This window comes from Schistocerca gregaria, chromosome 4 (assembly GCF_023897955.1).
Source record: "Schistocerca gregaria isolate iqSchGreg1 chromosome 4, iqSchGreg1.2, whole genome shotgun sequence".
Lineage (NCBI taxonomy): Eukaryota > Metazoa > Arthropoda > Insecta > Orthoptera > Acrididae > Schistocerca > Schistocerca gregaria.
In genome coordinates this window covers 49,112,144-49,130,389 of record NC_064923.1, presented here as the reverse complement: position 1 = coordinate 49,130,389, position 18,246 = coordinate 49,112,144, and the positions used below count along the sequence as shown (strand labels likewise).

Here is an 18,246-nt window from a genome sequence, read left to right as displayed (position 1 = left end):
TAGATGTAAACTGTCTCGAGAAAGTCTATTGACAAAGTTTCAAGAACTGGCATTAAATCATTACTCTGGGGACATACTGCAACCCCTACATATCACCCACACAAGGATTGTGAGGATAAGATTAGAATAATTACTGCACACACAGAGGCATTCAAAACAATCATTCTTCCCACACTTCATATGTGAATGGGACAGGAACAAACCCTACTAACTGTTACAATGGGACATACCCTCTGCCATGCACATAATGGCAGTTTGCAAAGTATAGATGTAGATGGTCAGGGAGGAAAGTCTTGCGTCCTTCCCCGACAGTGATTCAGAGTACCTCTGTAAAGAATGGACAACAATGTCATGTTTATGAGCCAAAGATATGAACACAGTATCACAGATCCAGAAGCATCCACTTAATATGGCCTCCTGTACTTAATCCCAGTCTTGGGACTGAACCTAAAAGTTAGATCATTACCACAGTTTAGCAACTTCTTATCCTTTGCTAACTGCCACATTCACGTCTATTAGATGCTACAGTATTACCGAGAATGGCCATGACTACAAACTTTTCTTGTGATACGCTGCTACAGACAACTGGATTTTTTTTTTTTCTTAAGATGAATGCAGGCTTATCTTATGAACTTGACTTGAGCAGCACTTTCAAACTATTTAAACCATTGCTTATGTAGATAATCTTGCTTACCTAGGTTTGTATGTCTGTTTCAATCTGTAACTGTGACATAATGTGTATCTTTCTAACAAAAACAATAAAAATTGAGTACTACAGCCATAGTTTAGAAGGGAGTGAGACAGGGTTGTAGCCTGTTCCAGTGTTTTTCAGCCTTTACAGTGAGCAAGAAGTAAAGGAAACCAAGAAGAAATTGGGAAAGGGAATTGAAGTTCAGGCAGGAAAACCACGAGGTTTACGAATGAGACTGTAATTGTGTCCGTGGTGGCAATGGGATAGGAAGAGCACTTGAATGGAATGAATAGTGTCTTGAAAAAAGGTTACAGATGAACTCAATACATGTAAAACAACAGTAATGGGAAGTAATCAAATTAATTAGGTGGTGCTGAGGAAAATAGGTTAGGAAATGAAGTACTAAATGAAGTCAATAAATTTTCCTATTTTCCTGCAGCAAAATGACATGATGTCTCACTAGATGACTGGAAACAGCAAGAGAAACATTTCTGGGAAAAAAAGGAATATGTTATCACCGAGTACAAATTTCGGTGCTACGAAATCTTTTCTGAAGGAATTTCTCTGGAGAGTAGCCTCATACGGAAACAAAACATGGATGATAAACAGTTCATATGTGAAGAGAATAGAAGTTTTTGAAATATGGTACTACACAATAATGTATAAGTTTACATAGACAGATTGAATAACTAATTAAGTACTGAACTGAATTGGGAGAAGGAAGAAATTTATCCAGCAACTTGATTAAATGAAGAGACTGGTTGACGGAACACATTCTTAAGTAACAAGGACTTGTCATTTGTATGGTAAACAGGCAGTCTGGTTGTCTCAGGAGACTAATGGCAGCCAAGCAGGCCAGTTGGCTGGGTTTTTGCATGTCACCAACCGGTTATTTCCCCAGCCCTCCAATTTCATTAATCATTCAGCAATCCTGTCACCTCTGCCACATTACATTTTGCTCCCATCTTAAAACTCTGTATTTACCTTCCTATATTGTAATTTCCATAAACCATAAAGGGTAGGTGGGTAACAGTTTCAGTCACTGCTCAAACTTGAAAGCTTCACAGCAGTGCCACTTTATACATTTTTTTTTATTACCTCCAGCTCTTTACAGCATCATCATAGATATTTCTATTGTGATTATAAGAGGTATGTAACAGCAAAGATAGATACAGGCCATTACTGCGGGTAAATTGATAAGTTCCAAATAGTACATATTAAGCATACAATGGCAGAATTAAAGGAATTTCATTATTATAGGTGAGGAATTTTCTTGTAGTGGGTTGATTTTAAGTGACTGATAGATTGCAGGATGCCAAGTCTTTACTCATTTCCTGTAATAACAATTGTCATCTTTTCTGAATTTCCCAGTCGCCATCTTGTTTTCTCTTGATGTTGTGGTCCTACTACATATTTGACCATAGACTTCTTTCCCGAGTGCAGAGGTCAAAGGCTATAAGAGAGCTAATACATTTAAACTACTCACTACGAAATGACGAAACAGATTTCCGTAATTCTTCTACATTAAAAAAAGTTCACAACTAACAACAACTGATAATTAACAAAGCTTTTCAGACAACAAGTTCATACATCATGCTTCAATGCTCAACCAAAACCATAAGTTCATACTTAACTAAAGATAGTATAGCATACAGTCTACATAACAACATTCATTTTTCTTTAGTGCTGAACCATTATCATCAGGCCCCTTTCTTCTTTGGAGTCCACAGCATCCCCAAAGCATGACTGTAAAGTGCAATTGACTCCTCACTGGCCAGTCCAAATTACACATCTATCATCTCTTTCAGTGCTGTGCCCACATTTTTCTTTTTCATATTTGCACATAAATTCCAGAAATACCTGGGCACAATAGATGCTCTTTATGCTACTATCAGTTAAAGTCACATTTTTCACATGCACATCTTTCATCAGTCTAGTAAAAGGAAAATAAGACATGCTGCTAAGCTTTATAGCAACATGTACCACTGCAGATTCCCCCACTAAGATGAAAGCTGTCATGTGGAATAACTTACACAACTAAAGACAGCGTGCGTGGCTTATCTTATAAGCAGTCCATAAATTAATTTCACTTTTATACTGCGATCTCCTGTGACCTAAATTGAATGTGTTACTTTCCTTTCAACTTCAAATTGATTCACACAGTCATCAGTTTTCTTACGTAAGTCATCATGGCTTAAAACTAATTTGATTTGTGACCATGTGAAGTTTCTGACTTTGTACTTCATAAAATACTTAGTATCGTAAAACTATACTTAATTAAACAAGAGGCAGTTTATATCCCTTTTCTCCAACTTTCACACTATACTTGTTTAAGATCATTATTTTAATAACATGGTTTGTTTAATTATCAGGAAATGCTAAATTTACCCTGCCATTTACCTTACGAAGTTACATTTGGCATTTCATCTTATCTTAGTTTCTACATTTACAAATCTCAGAATTGTTCTTATTCAATGTGTATTCATGAAGGAAATGTCTAAGGGATCAGTTAAGTCCCAGTATGTCCATATGCTTTAAATATTTTGGAGAATACTTACCGATTTTCATTTAGTTTACTTTCCTAGTTTTGAATTTTTTTTTATTCACTGTACTCTCATCCAAGTCTCTGGACAGATACACTGAACATGCTGTACTGTTTTCACAAGGTAAGTGCTCATAACTTAGCTTATATTAGTACGCCACTTTGTAATTTCTTAAAATATGATAGAGAGTTGTGTGTATGGAGGGACAGCAGGGGAATGCTCAGTGAGGTGTTTCTCGGTCAAGAAATGAGGATGGTAATTACTGTAAGTGACACTTCAGTGAATTGTGTCACAAAATATCTGGCACATACCATGGGATCAGTGCAGATGTGGATCACATAGGTGATATATACATGTATTGCGCCCAACACTCCTGCTTCCTTTTCTTTATTAAAAACTGTGCTTTCATCTGGAGTCTCCTGAATGCTTATGAATTACACATAAAGGTATGGTGCTTGTGCCACTGAAGTACCCTGCAGCATTCCCTGATAGCTGTGGCTATGTTTACAGTACAGTCGTTGGAATGAGCTGGAGTAGTAGGGTATCATTGCTGCTGCAGTATGAATAGTAGTTACAGTAGTACCCTGTATAATTTTGTAGGTATCCACCACACGACTGGCTGCAAAAGTGTCTGTAGAGAAAGCCTACCAATCAGCTTTCCCAAGTGACCAACGTGGAGCATATTCCAGATATCTTTGAGTGGAGAGGGAGAGAACGATAGAAAAATGGTTGCTGTCACAAAGATTGCCATGGACTGAATCATGGGTAAGATACTTGGGCTGCAAGTTGTGAGGTCAATATTCGAGTATGTTACATGGTCACACTGAAATGTGTTGCAGCTCCAGAGTCGAGTAGGCCGATACCCAATTCTGAAAGGACGTGTCCTAGTATTTAGCCTCTGCATGAAATAGTATCACCCCTCACAGAGAATTGTGAGCATTAAAGTCTCCCAGTTAAGAGGAACAAGGGAGGCAGTTGTTCCAACAACTCTAAAAGCTATTGGTAATGGAAAGGCCCATCTGCAGGTAGATAAACATTACAGATTGTCATCTGAACTGAAAAATAGACACTAACAGCCACAGCCTCTAGTTAAGTGATAAGGGGGACCTGCTCAATGAAAATATCAGAGTATATGAGGGTACAAATCCCACTGGACCCTCTCTTGACATTGATGCAATTGTACAGTAGAGTTTGCTGTTTTATACAGCACACAGGAGTGTTGCCATATACCATGCTTCCTGAAATGCTGTGTCAGTTACAAAATAAGTAGCCAGTAAATGGAGGTTGATCAGATGGCGAAAGTAGCTGCTACAGTTCCACTGAAGGAGCATTGGAGTCAGGCCTGAGAAAGTGGTGATTGGAAAAGTTGGGTGTGATTACTTCGCTATTAGGTCACAGTCCATCTGACTCTGTGATCCATCACCACTATGCAGACGCTCGATCTTTCAGGGGTGGTGAGTGGAATGTCCAAAGTCTCAGAAAATGGTTTATCTTTCTGCTTTTCCTTCTCATGCTTGTAAGACTTGGACTTCTGTGAAGATTTCCCCATTTTATCTTCTAGGAGAGAAGAGGATCATGCTTTTCTTCAGAATGCAGCCTGTGGCTGCAGGTCCTTGTCTTGAGACGGGGACACCTTGACAGGTGTCTTCATCCCTGATGATGCCAGAGGATGATTAGGAATCTTTGGCCACATCAGTGGTGAGGGAACCACAGGTACCGTATGGGTAGGGGGTGTGCGAGCTGACATTCCCTCCTCCAACTGTGAGGCAGGCCCTGGAATACGACCAGGGCCAAGAGATGTCGTGCGAGACTTTGTAATTGCATGAGGTATGGACTGTGACACAAGTCACAAAATTTTAGACCATATCAGTTGGATGAAGTCTTTCAAGCTTTTCCTTTGCATCTTGATAAGACAGGCAGTCAAGTGTTTTATACTCTTGAATTCTCTTCTCACTTTTAAACACTGAGCATTGTGGTGAAAGAGGAGGGTGCAGTTCCAGACAGTTGATACATCGAGGCTGTTGGTCACAAGGACTGCCCTCATGGGATGTCCATCCATATACCTGACAGATAGTCTCATTAGAACAGGACGACGACGTATGTTCTGGCACTTAAAACATCTCATCGGCTGAGGAAAATGAAGTCTGACATCACACCTACAAACCATGACCTTAAGCTTTACAAGGAAAATGTTGCTGCTGAAAGCTAGGATAAAAGCCCCAGTGTCCACTCTATTATCTTTGGGTCCTTTCTGGATGTGGCAAACAAAATGAACACTATGCCACGCGAGATTAGTGCGCACCTCTTCATCAGTCTGTAGCTTTAGGTCCCGATGGAAGATGACGTGTTGAACTCTATTGAGCTCGATATGAGGAGAAATGGTGACTGGTATATCTCCTATCTTGATACAGGCCTGAAGTGTCTGTGATAGGTTGGCATGCGATATTTTGATCAGCATCTTGCTAATCTTTTCAACTGCTTCAACCTCCACAAATCAGTCTTCAATATTTTTGACAAAAAACAGTGGCATTTGTAGCGAAAGATCCACTATCAGTTTGGGAACAAACCAAGAACCCAGCAAACTGTCCACTTCCATTTCTCCTTACCTAGCTTTCACCTTGATGCATGGTCAATGATGAAATGGCATAGGAATGTAAACATCTGCATTAAAATCACTGCTTCTGACTGTTTAAATGGGCAAGTTGATCCATTTCACAGTAGATCATCCGCCCAGATGCCACTCCCTCCAATTGAGGGTGTCACCCTGCTTAGACAAAGCCCACCTGGCACAGTAACCGATGCTCCAAGTCCCAGTAACCCAAAGTTGATAGCACCTACTCCTTGGGTAACACAGTGATGTTGCAGCACAGGTAACGATAGTGTGATCCGTGCATTGTCAGGACGTTACAACTGAGAGGTTACATGACAACCTCACCATGAAGGACTGGCTACAGTGCTAGATTTAGAGTGCAGAGGTAGATACACTTGATTGAGAGGTGCAAAAGACAACAGTGCACAGTGGACAGTTAATGCACCACAGCAAGGCGTGATCCCCCGAATGACCCACATGTCTGTAAAATTTGGGAAGTGGACATCAAACCTAAAATGGGGACCAGACTTTCAAAAGCCAAAAAGAATGAGGGGAAAAAGCATTAAAAAAAGTTAAATGAGAAAAAACCTTCAGGAGTCCAAAGAATAGCCAAAATACCAAAGTAAAAATGTGACCAAATACAAAGACTCCTATTAGTAGCCTCTTATGACAGGCAACAATGGGCTGAGGGTCTATTCTAGCCCCCAGCATCACCGGGGAGATCTGTGTTGTGTTAAGACCTTGAAAATTATGTTAGAGGTACAGTCATAGCGTGTAACTCAGTTTACAGAGATGAATGTACAACTCTATATACAGAGACTGAAGTGACAACTCTCTAGCAGAGAGATGGCTACAGCAGCAGCAGCAGCAGCAGCAGCTGCCGCCGCCGCCGCCACCACCGACACTGGCCATTCTGCAGCCTGTGCCAATGTCCATGTAGGGGCTATCCCCAGAGAGCTACTGCACCACCCCAGAAGATCCCCTTGCTGTCTGTCTGACCACAGCTCTGCATCACTGGATGCAAGTGTTCTCCCTAAGTCCAGTTGTTTTGGCTGGTGTTCTCAGTCATTCAAAAGGTGGGAAGCCAAGGTGCGGACAGAAAATTGCCATCAGCTGTCGTTCCCCCTGCCTCTCCTCATCTTCATCAACATTTGAGGCTACTTCTGCCCCCACCCCCTCTATCCTTTGGAACTTTTATTTGAAAATTTTCTCAGGAGAACATTCTTCTGAATGGGTAGTTCCCCGTTCCATGGCATCACCTACAAGGTGCTGAATGCAAAATATATTTTCTTGGGAGTCCTCTCATTTCTTAGGTAATAATCCGAAAAAAATAGATAGGATGTACTTCCCCATCAACCTCGAATTTAGGAAATTGGTTAGAACGACTTCAATTACGACCAGGCATCAATTTATGAAACAATCACCTGTCATCCAATTATTACCTGTAATTGATCTCAAACTAAGCTCACCTTGGGTCTTTCCCAACTCTTTCCACAACTTTTGAAGCTCTCTTTTGTTTTCTTTCATATCACCCATAGAATTAGGTGCACTGCTAGTAGATTTACTTTTTCTTGTATTTCAGCTCCACAAATTCCTATAGCTCTTCTTCCAAACAAGTCAATGCTTTCTAAGCATTCTGTTAAATTCTCTACTTTTTTCTAATACCTCTACTCATCCTTACATATCTGAGATTTCATCATTTAATGTCTTAAGTTCATTGTGTACCTCTTTAAACTGCACATTCATTTCACTTCTTACTAGATTACACTGTTTATTTACTTCAGTCTGTAATTCCTCAGGCAAACGTGAAGTTTTATCAACATGTACACACATCAAAAAAATGTTTTGCATCACCTCGATTCTGAGAGTTCTCGAACCCGTACAGAAAATTGGAATAGAGATCAACATAAACATCATTTCTGCCCTTTTTAATGCTCATGAAAACCACGCATTGCATGTTGTACCACCATACAGAGGGGCCTTCAGAGGTGGTGGTCCAGATTGCCGTAAACACCGCTACCTCCAACACCCAGTAACGCACCCTCTTGCACTGATGCATGCCTGTTTTCGTCATGGCATACTATCCACAAGTTCCTCGAGGCACTGTTGGTCCAGATTGTCCCACATCTCAGTGGTGATTTGGCACAGATCCCTCAGAGAGGTTGGTGGGTCACATTGCCCATAAACAGCCCTTTTCACTCTATCCCTGGCATGTTCAATACGGTTTATGTCTGGAGAACATGCTGGCCCCTCTAGTCGTCGTTATCCTGAAGGAAGTCATTTACAAGATGTGCATGATGGGGGCACGAATTGTCATCCACAAAGATGAATGCCTCACCAATATGCTGCCAATATGGTTTAATAATGAATAGGAAAATAGGAACGCGGGTAAGCTACTACAAACAGCATAGTGAACGCATTATTGTGGCCAAGATAGATACGAAGCCCACACCTACTACAGTAGTACAAGTTTATATGCCAACTAGCTCTGCAGATGACGAAGAAATTGAAGAAATGTATGATGAAATAAAAGAAATTATTCAGATAGTGAAGGGAGATGAAAATTTAATAGTCATGCGTGATTGGAATTCGAGTGTAGGAAAAGGGAGAGCAGGAAACGTTGTAGGTGGATATGGATTGGGGCTAATCATAGCTAATACTTGGTTTAAGAATCATGAAAGAAGGTTGTATACATGGAAGAACCCTGGAGATACTAAAAGGTATCAGATAGATTATGTAATGGTAAGGCAGAGATTTAGGAACCAGGTTTTAAATTGTAAGACATTTCCAGGGGCAGATGTGGACTCTGGCCACAATCTATTGGTTATGACCTGTAGATTAAAACTGAAGAAACTGCAAAAAGGTGGGAATTTAAGGAGATGGGACATGGATAAAATGAAAGAAGCACAGGTTGCACAGATTTTCAGGGAGAGCATAAGGGAACAATTGACAGGAATGGGGGAAAGAAATACAGTAGAAGAAGAATGGGTAACTTTGAGGGATGAAGTAGTGAAAGCAGCGGAGGATCAAGTAGGTAAAAAGACGGGGGCTAGTAGAAATCCTTGGGTAACAGAAGAAATATTAAATGTAATTGATGAAAGGAGAATATATAAAAATGCAGTAAATGAAGCAGGCAAAAAGGAATACAAACGTCTCAAAAATGAGATCGATAGGAAGCGCAAAATGGCTAAGCAGGGATGGCTAGAGGACAAATGTAAGGATGTAGAGGCTTATCTCACTAGGGGTAAGATAGATACTGCCTACAGGAAAATTAAAGAGACCTTTGGAGATAAGAGAACCACTTGTATGAACATCAAGAGCTCAGAAGGAAACCGAGTTCTAAGCAAAGAAGGGAAAGCAGAAAGGTGGGTGGAGTATATAGAGGGTCTATACAAGGGCAATGTACTTGAGGACAATATTATGGAAATGGAGGAGGATGTGGATGAGGATGAGATGGGAGATGCGATACTGCGTGAAGAGTTTGACAGAGCATTGAAAGACCTGAGTCGAAACAAGGCCCCCGGAGTAGACAACATTCCATTAGAACTACTGACGGCCTTGGCAGAGCCAGTCCTGACAAAACTCTACCATCTGGTGAGCAAGATGTATGAAACAGGCAAAATACCCTCAGACTTCAAGAAGAATATAATAATTCCAATCCCAAAGAAAGCAGGTGCCGACAGATATGAAAATTACTGAACAATCAGTTTAATAAGTCACACCTGCAAAATACTAACGCGAATTCTTTACAGACAAATGGAAAAACTGGTAGAAGCCGACCTCGGGGAAGATCAGTTTGGATTCTGTAGAAACGTTGGAACACGTGAGGCAATACTGACCTTACGACTTATCTTAGAAGAAAGATTAAGGAAAGGCAAACCCACATTTCTAGCATTTGTAGATTTAGAGAAAGCTTTTGACAATGTTGACTGGAATACTCTCTTACAAATTCTAAAGGTGGCAGGGGTAAAATACAGGGAGCGAAAGGCTATTTACAATTTGTACAGAAACCAGATGGCAGTTATAAGAGTCGAGGGGCATGAAAGGGAAGCAGTGGTTGGGAAGGGAGTAAGACAGGGTTGTAGCCTCTCCCCGATTTTATTCAATCTGTATATTGAGCAAGCAATAAAGGAAACAAAAGAAAATTTTGGAGTAGGTATTAAAGTCCATGGAGAAGAAATAAAAACTTTGAGATTCGCCGATGACATTGTCATTCTATCAGGGACAGCAAGGGACTTGGAAGAGCAACTGAATGGAATGGACAATGTCTTGAGAGAAGTATATAAGATAAACATCAACAAAAGCAAAACAAGGATAATGGAATGTAGTCGAATTAAGTCGGGTGATGCTGAGGGAATTAGATTAGGAAATGAGACACTTAAAGTAGTAAAGGAGTTTTGCTATTTAGGGAGTAAAATAACTGATGATGGTCGAAGTAAAGAGGATATCAAATGTAGACTGGCAATTGGAAGCAAAGCTTATCTAAAGAAGAAAAATGTGTTAACATCGAGTATAGATTTAAGTGTCAGGAAGTCGTTTCTGAAAGTATTTGTATGGAGTGTAGTCATATATGGAAGTGAAACATGGACGATAAATAGTTTGGACATGAAGAGAATAGAAGCTTTCGAAATGTGGTGCTACAGAAGAATGCTGAAGATTAGATGGGTAGATCACATAACTAATGAGGAGGTACTGAATAGTATTGGGGAGAAGTCAAGTTTGTGGCAGAACTTGACTAGAAGAAGGGATCGGTTGGTAGGACATGTTCTGAGGCATCAAGGGAGCACCAATTTAATATTGGAGGGCAGCGTGGAGGGTAAAAATCGTAGAGGGAGACCAAGAGATGAATACACTAAGCAGATTCAGAAGGATGTAGGTTGCAGTAGGTACTGGGAGATGAAGCAACTTGCAAGGGATAGAGTAGCATGGAGAGCTGCATCAAACCAGTCTCAGGACTGAAGACCACAACAACAACAATTTTACAATGATATGAATAATAAGTCTCATGCTAGGAAACAAATATCTTTTAAATATGGTTTCATGAGATACTTTTGCTCCTGTGCTTTATTTACACTATGCACAGGATCAGAATGAACAGCATTCAGCCACCGCTTTCGTGATTATAAACTGAACGTGACTGCAATAAAGAAGGGAACGTGTGTGTGTGTGTGTGTGTGTGTGTGTGTGTGTGTGTGTGTGTGTGTGTGTGTGTGTGTGTGTGGAGGGGGGGATATGGGGGGGGGGGGAGGAGGGGGACATGTAAACAACATAGTAAAAACAAGTTTTCATTTGATATTTATTTGACTGCATTTCCTTATAAATACACTGAAGAGCCAAAGAAACTAATACACCTGTCTAACATCATGTAGGGTCCACGCAAGCATGCAGAATTGCTGCAACACGATGTGGCATGGACTCGACTAACATCTGAAGTAGTGCTGGAGGGAACTGACACCGTGACTCCTGCAGTAGTTGTTGTTGTTGTTGTTGTTGTTGTTGTTGTCGTCGTCTTCAGTCCTGAGACTGGTTTGATGCAGCCCTCCATGCTACTCTATCCTGTGCAAGCTTCTTCATCTCCCAGTACTTATTGCAACTTACATCCTTCTGAATCTGCTTAGTGTATTCATCTCTCGGTCTCCCTCTACGATTTTTTCCCTCCACGCTGCCCTCCAATGCTAAATTGGTGATCCCTTGATGCCTCAGAACATTTCCTAACAACCGGTCCCTTCTTCTTGTCAAGTTGGGCCACTAACTCCTCTTCTCCCACATTCTAGTCAATACTCATCATTAGTTATGTGATCTATACATTTAATCTTCAGAATTCTTCTGCAGCACCACATTTCAAAAGCTTGTATTCTCTTCTTGTCCAAACTATTTATTGTCCATGTTTCACTTCCATACAGAGCTACACTCCATGCAAATACTTTCAGAAACGACTTCCTGACACTTAAATCTATACTCGATGTTAACAAATTTCTCTTCTTCAGAAAAGCTTTCCTTGCCATTGCCAGTCTACATTTTATATCCTCTCTACTTTGACTCCTGCAGGGCTGTCCATAAATCCATAACAATATGAGGGGGTGGCGATCTTTTCTGAATGGTATGTTGCAAGGCATCCCAGATATGCTCAATAATGATCATGTCTGGGGAGTTTGGTGGCCAGCAGAAGTGTTGAAACTCAGAAAAGTATTTCTGGAGTCACTCTTTGGCAATTCTGGATGTGTTGAGTGTCGCATTGTCCTGCTGGAATTGTCCAAATCTGTTGGAATGCAATGGACATGAATGGATGAAGGTGACCAGACAGGATGCTTGTATGTGTGTCACGTATCAGAGTCGTATCTACATGTATCAGTAGCCCCATATCACTCCAACTGCACATGCTTCACACCTTTACAGAGGCTCCACCAGCTTGAACGGTCCCCTGCTGACATGCAGGGTCCATGGATTCATGAGATTGTCTTCATACCCATACACGTCCATTTGCTCGATACAATGTAAAACAAGACTCGTCTGACCAGCCAACGTGTTTCCAGTGATCAACAGTCCATTGTCGGTTTTGACAAGCCCAGGTGAGGGGGTAAGCTTTGTGTCATGCAGCCATCAAGGTTACACAAGTGAGCCTTTGGCTCTGAAAGCCCATATTGATGATGTTTCGTTGAATCGTTTGCATGCTGACACTTGTTGATGGCCCACCATCAAAATCTGCTGCAATTTGCGGAAGGCTTGCACTTCTGTCACGTTGAACGATTCTCTTCAAGTCTTCCCGTTATCACAGGGTCTTTTTCCAGCCACAACAATGTCGGAGATTTGATGTTTTACTAGATTCCTGATATTCAAGGTACACTTGTGAAATGGTCATATGGGATATCCCCAATTCATCGCTACCTTGGAGATGCCATGTCCCACTGCTCGTGCGCCGACTATAACACCATGTTCAAACTCACTCAAATCTTGATGATCTGCCATTGTAGCAGCAGTAACCACTCTAGTAACTGCACCAGTCACTTATTGCCTCATATAGGCTTTACCAACTGCAAGGCCATAATCAGCCTCTTTACATATCTATATATTTGAATATGGATACCTATACCAGTTTCTTTGGCATTCCAATTTATATGTAATGCATAAAACACTAATCTAATGTCATTGTCTTTGGATAAGCAGCAAATTATGTACAAATTACACAAAACTCTTATTCTATAATAAATAACTTAAAATTAATGCAGTACTTAAAGGAAAGTCTAACCTGTGAATGAACTGATTCACTTACGAGTGAAGAGGACACATCTAGCCATGGTGATGGAACTCTTCTTTGCAATGGATACTGCAACTGCTGCTGATGGTGTTGCTGGACATCATGTTGCAGCTGTTGATGGTGCTGCTGCTGATGTAACTGCGTCTGTGGGAGCTGATGTTGATATTCATGTACCCACCGAATTGGTAGTTGTTGCTGCTGTTGTTGTCGCTGCTGCTGTTGCTGCTGCTGAAGGGTTAGTAGTGTAGCAATTTGCTGAGGGTTGTTAACTTGCCATCTCCATGACATTTTCAAGAGAAGCTAATCTGCACGGTTAAAATCAAAACCGTTTGGAGATTCTGAAATTAGTAGAATAGATACATCTGAATTTAACCATCAGTCACCTTGTACCTAAAGACAACAAAATTACTTTCAGACTTTACTAATAATTACTTACAAAAAGAAAGAGGAAGAAAAAGAAAAATAGTAGAACATGGACTGGGGGGAAATAATGAAAGAGGAACCCTGCTGGTTGAACTTTTCACAGAACAACATTTATTTATCACTAACACTGCAGGGTCAATCCACACCAAGTGGTCCACCAGTGGTTGCTTGACCACCTCAGAAAATTTTTATATTTGCTGAGTGAATTCCCCAATTTTTAGTAGTCACAAAAATATTTTTTTTAATTTATTGTTTATTATTTTTAAATGGCAGCCATATTTGTTCCAGGCTGCATTCGTTCTTTTGTATTTGCAAATATCTACATTTTTTACAATTATTCAGTAGAGGATTGTCCTAAGCCTTTCAGATAAAATGCATTTAGTTCAACACACTCTGGGCTACAAATTAACATCATTATCACTTAGCTGAAAGTATTCTTTAATATATTTTTAATAGTTCAAAATTATCAGCCACAAATTAAAAAAACTGAATTTTTGAACAGTAGTTTTCCAAAGAAAGATTAATTTGTCAGTTTTAATTTTTTTCTGCTATTATGTTGTATAGTATAGTTACTTTTTATAGAGTATCAATGGTCAGCAGCTTACACTTAAAAAAATACACTATTTTAAAAATGGATTTTATTTTTTAATTTTTCCATTTTGTGGCCTGCAATATCTTTGTTGGGGGACCAAATAAAAATCTAAAAATTTCACAATTAATATACCTTTATGATATCATACTTCACTATAAATTACAACTTTGAGATTCAATTGGAAGTTATGGAAAAAAGATTACAAACACGAGTCAAAAATACGTTTTTTAACATCTGCAATATCTGGTAGGCTAATCAAATAATGTATACCAATTGCATAATGTAACACACCACATTACACTACCTAATGATTATTTGTCGAAACAATGCTGTGTTATTTGTTTCAACAGGCCAACAATTGCATCTGAAAGCCTATACAAGTCTGACTTGTCTTCCCCCTTAGACCAACAATTGTCTATTCACAATTATTTAGCTAGATGTTCTTGAAGCATGCAGTTGAAAAATGGTGTCTCAGTGTTCTGTTGGTGTTATTATTAATGAAGCGTGTCATAAAAGTATGTATGGAGTGTATCCTAAAAACATTACTTTAATTGAAGATTACAGTGAAGAAGAAAAAGGGTTGTTTTACTTACAAGTCAGTCCAGAGGTCAAATCAACATGCAAGTTCCATGACATGAAATACTTTTAAAAAATTTCATCACCTTTTTTGTCAGTCTTGTAAGGACGCTTTTGAGACACATAAATAACCTATAACAAAAGGTCTGCGAGAAATAACATTTGATCATTATTCTAAAAATGAAGGCCCTTTTGTCAATCTCATACCAGGAAAATCATTGTGTCCAAATGTTATTCTAAGATATTTGTAATTAACAAGAGAAAGGATAGTAAAACCTCAGATACAGAATTATGTGACTTATTAGCAACCATTAAAAAAGTAGATACAGCTTGTGAAATCCTGGGTATATCACCTGCTAGTAAAATTAGAAAACTAAGTCAAGATTAAAGACCAAGTGCCTTGAATACAAAAACTGAGAAAGTGGCAGCTACAGTCAAAAAGAATTTGGAAGTATCAGTTCAAAATACAATTTGTACTAAAACAGATGGAAGTTCTAAAACTTCACCAACCAAATATGACAATTTGATAGAAAAACTAAAAACTAAATGCAGTACTTCAAACAAAGAGGATAAAATTAAGATTATCAGTTTACTGCCGAATTCTTGGAGTCGAGCAAAAGTTGGTGATGAATTTAATGTGTCAGAACGTCTTGTTAAATTAACAAGGCAATTAGTAAAAGAACAGGGAGTTTCACCAGCATTACAAAAGAAAAGTTCTTCTAATTTGGTAGATGAAAACATAATCAATAAAGTTATTAAGTATTATGACGATGACAATAACAGCCACTTGATGTCTGGCAAAAAAGACAGTGTTTCTGTGAAAGAAAATGGTTCTAAGATTCAAAGACAAAAAAGGTTAATGTTGTGTAATTTAAATGAACTAGTCACTGAATTTAAAAAAGAAAATCCTGACATTAAAATTGGAAGATCAAAGTTTTGCAAGTTGAGACCAAGATGGTGTATTGTTGCAGGGGCATCTGGTACCCACAATGTTTGTGTTTTTTTTATCATCAGAATGTACAGTCAATGATAGATGGGGCCAATCTTAGAGTTGACTATAAAGACCTTTTTGACGTTATGATATGCAATATTGACAGTTACAATTGTGTGATCAAGGGAAAAATGTGAAGATTGCCGAGGCAAACAAGCCTTACTTGACGTGTCTGAAGAATCCGAAGAAGACGATTTGATGCCTGACAATATAAAATATGAACAATGGGTGACACAAGACAGAACTGAAATGCCGACAGTCATAAAATCATGAGAAGAGTTTTTTGAAGTATTGGTGACTAACCTTGAAAATTTGAAAATGCATCATTTTATTGCAAAAGCTCAAAGTAAATTTTTGATAGACAAAAAGCAAACCTAGGCAGCTGATGAATGCTTAGTTCTTGTTTACTTTTCGGAAAATTATTCCTTTGTTGTTCAAGATAAAGTACAAGGGCACCACCGGGTAAACAAACAGGTCACAGTTCATCCATTTGTATTCTACTATAAAGATGAAAATAAACTAATGAGCCACAGCTTTTGTGACTACCTTGAACACAAAACTACAGCAGCGCACAAAATTAACAAACTACATTAAATAATTAATTAAACTGATTTAATTTTCAGATGGGGCAGCATATATATAAAACAAAGATTCCAAGACTTACCAAGCGGGAAAGTGCCGGTAGACATGCACAATAAATAAAACACACAAACACACACACACAGAATTTCTAGCTTTCGCAACCGACGGTTGCTTCTTCAGGAAAGAGGGAAGGAGAGGGAAAGACCAAAGGATGTGGGTTGTAAGGGAGAGGGTAAGGAGTCATTCCAATCCCGGGAGCGGAAAGACTTACCTTAGGGGGAAAAAAGGACAGGTGTACACTCGCGCGCACACACACGTATCCACCCGCACATACACAGACACAAGCGGACATTTGTAAAGGCAATGAGTTCGGGCAGAGATGTCAGTCGAGGCGGAAGTACAGAGGCAAAGAAGTTGTTGAAAGGCAGTTGAGGTATGAGCGGCAGCAACTTGAAATTAGCGGAGGTTGAGGCCTGGCGGATATCGAGAAGAGAGGATATACTGAAGGGCGAGTTCCCATCTCCGGAGTTCGGATAGGTTGGTGTTGGTGGGAAGTATCCAGATAACTCGGATGGTGTAACACTGTGCCAAGATGTGCTGGCCGTGCACCAAGGCATGTTTAGCCACAGGGTGAACCTCATTACCAACAAACACTGTCTGCCTGTGTCCATTCATGCAAATGGACAGTTTGTTGCTGGTCTCACAGTGAAGAACAACTCCTGAATTTCCTCTCCAACCTTAACTCCTTTGGTTCCATCAGATTCACCTGGTCCTACTCCAAATCCCATGCCACTTTCCTTGACGTTGACCTCCATCTGTCCAATGGCCAGCTTCACACATCCGTCCACATTAAACCCACCAACAAGCAACAGTACCTCCATTATGACAGCTGCCACCCATTCCATATCAAACGGACCCTTCCCTACAGCCTAGGCCTTCGTGGCAAACGAATCTGCTCCAGTCCTGAATCCCTGAACCATTACACCAACAACCTGAAAACAGCTTTCGCATCCCGCAACTACCCTCCTGACCTGGTACAGAAGCAAATAACCAGAGCCACTTCCCTATCCCCTGAAACCCAGAACCTCTCACAGAACCACCCTAAAAGTGGCCCACTTGTGACAGGATACTTCCCGGGACTGGATCAGACTCTGAATGTGGCTCTCCAGCAGGGATACAACTTCCTAAAATCCTGCCCCAAAATGAGATCCATCCTTCATGAAATCCTCCCCACTCCACCAAGAGTGTCTTTCCGCCGTCCACCTAACCTTCGTAACCTCTTGGTTCATCCCTATGAAATCCCCAAACCACCTTCCCTACCCTCTGGCTCCTACCCTTGTAACCGCCCCCTGTGTAAAACCTGTCCTATGCACCCTCCCACCACCACCTACTCCAGTCCTGTAACCCGGAAGGTGTACACGATCAAAGGAAGAGCCAGTTGTGAAAGCACCCAGGTGATTTACCAACTGACCTGCCTACACTGTGACACTTTCTATGTGGGAATGACCAGCAACAAACTGTCCATTCGCATGAATGGACACAGGCAGACAGTGTTTGTTGGTAATGAGGATCACCCTGTGGCTAAACATGCCTTGGTGCACAGCCAGCACATCTTGGCACAGTGTTACACCGTCCGGGTTATCTGGATACTTCCCACCAACACCAACCTATCCGAACTCCGGAGATGGGAACTCGCCCTTCAGTATATCCTCTCTTCTCGATATCCGCCAGGCCTCAACCTCCGCTAATTTCAAGTTGCCGCCGCTCATACCTCACCTGTCTTTCAACAACTTCTTTGCCTCTGTACTTCCGCCTCGACTGACATCTCTGCCCGAACTCTTTGCCTTTACAAATGTCTGATTGTGTCTGTGTATGTGTGGATGGATACGTGTGTGTGTGCGCGAGTGTACACCTGTCCTTTTTTCCCCCTAAGGTAAGTCTTTCCGCTCCCGGGATTGTAATGACTCCTTACCCTCTCCCTTAAAACCCACATCCTTTCATCT

General features: G+C 40.4%; 1 protein-coding gene across 2 annotated transcripts in view; it reads right to left on the bottom strand.

Annotated features, from left to right (window-relative positions):
• Positions 1 to 18,246, bottom strand: part of LOC126267533 (glutamic acid-rich protein-like) — a 477,667-nt gene that overhangs the window by 394,615 nt on the left and 64,806 nt on the right. For both annotated transcript variants that reach the window (XM_049972835.1, XM_049972834.1), the window contains exon 2: positions 13,095 to 13,417. In XM_049972835.1, coding sequence (XP_049828792.1) covers positions 13,095 to 13,367 — 273 coding nt within the window. In that variant the 5' untranslated portion in view covers positions 13,368 to 13,417. The remainder of the gene's footprint in view (positions 1 to 13,094; positions 13,418 to 18,246) is intronic.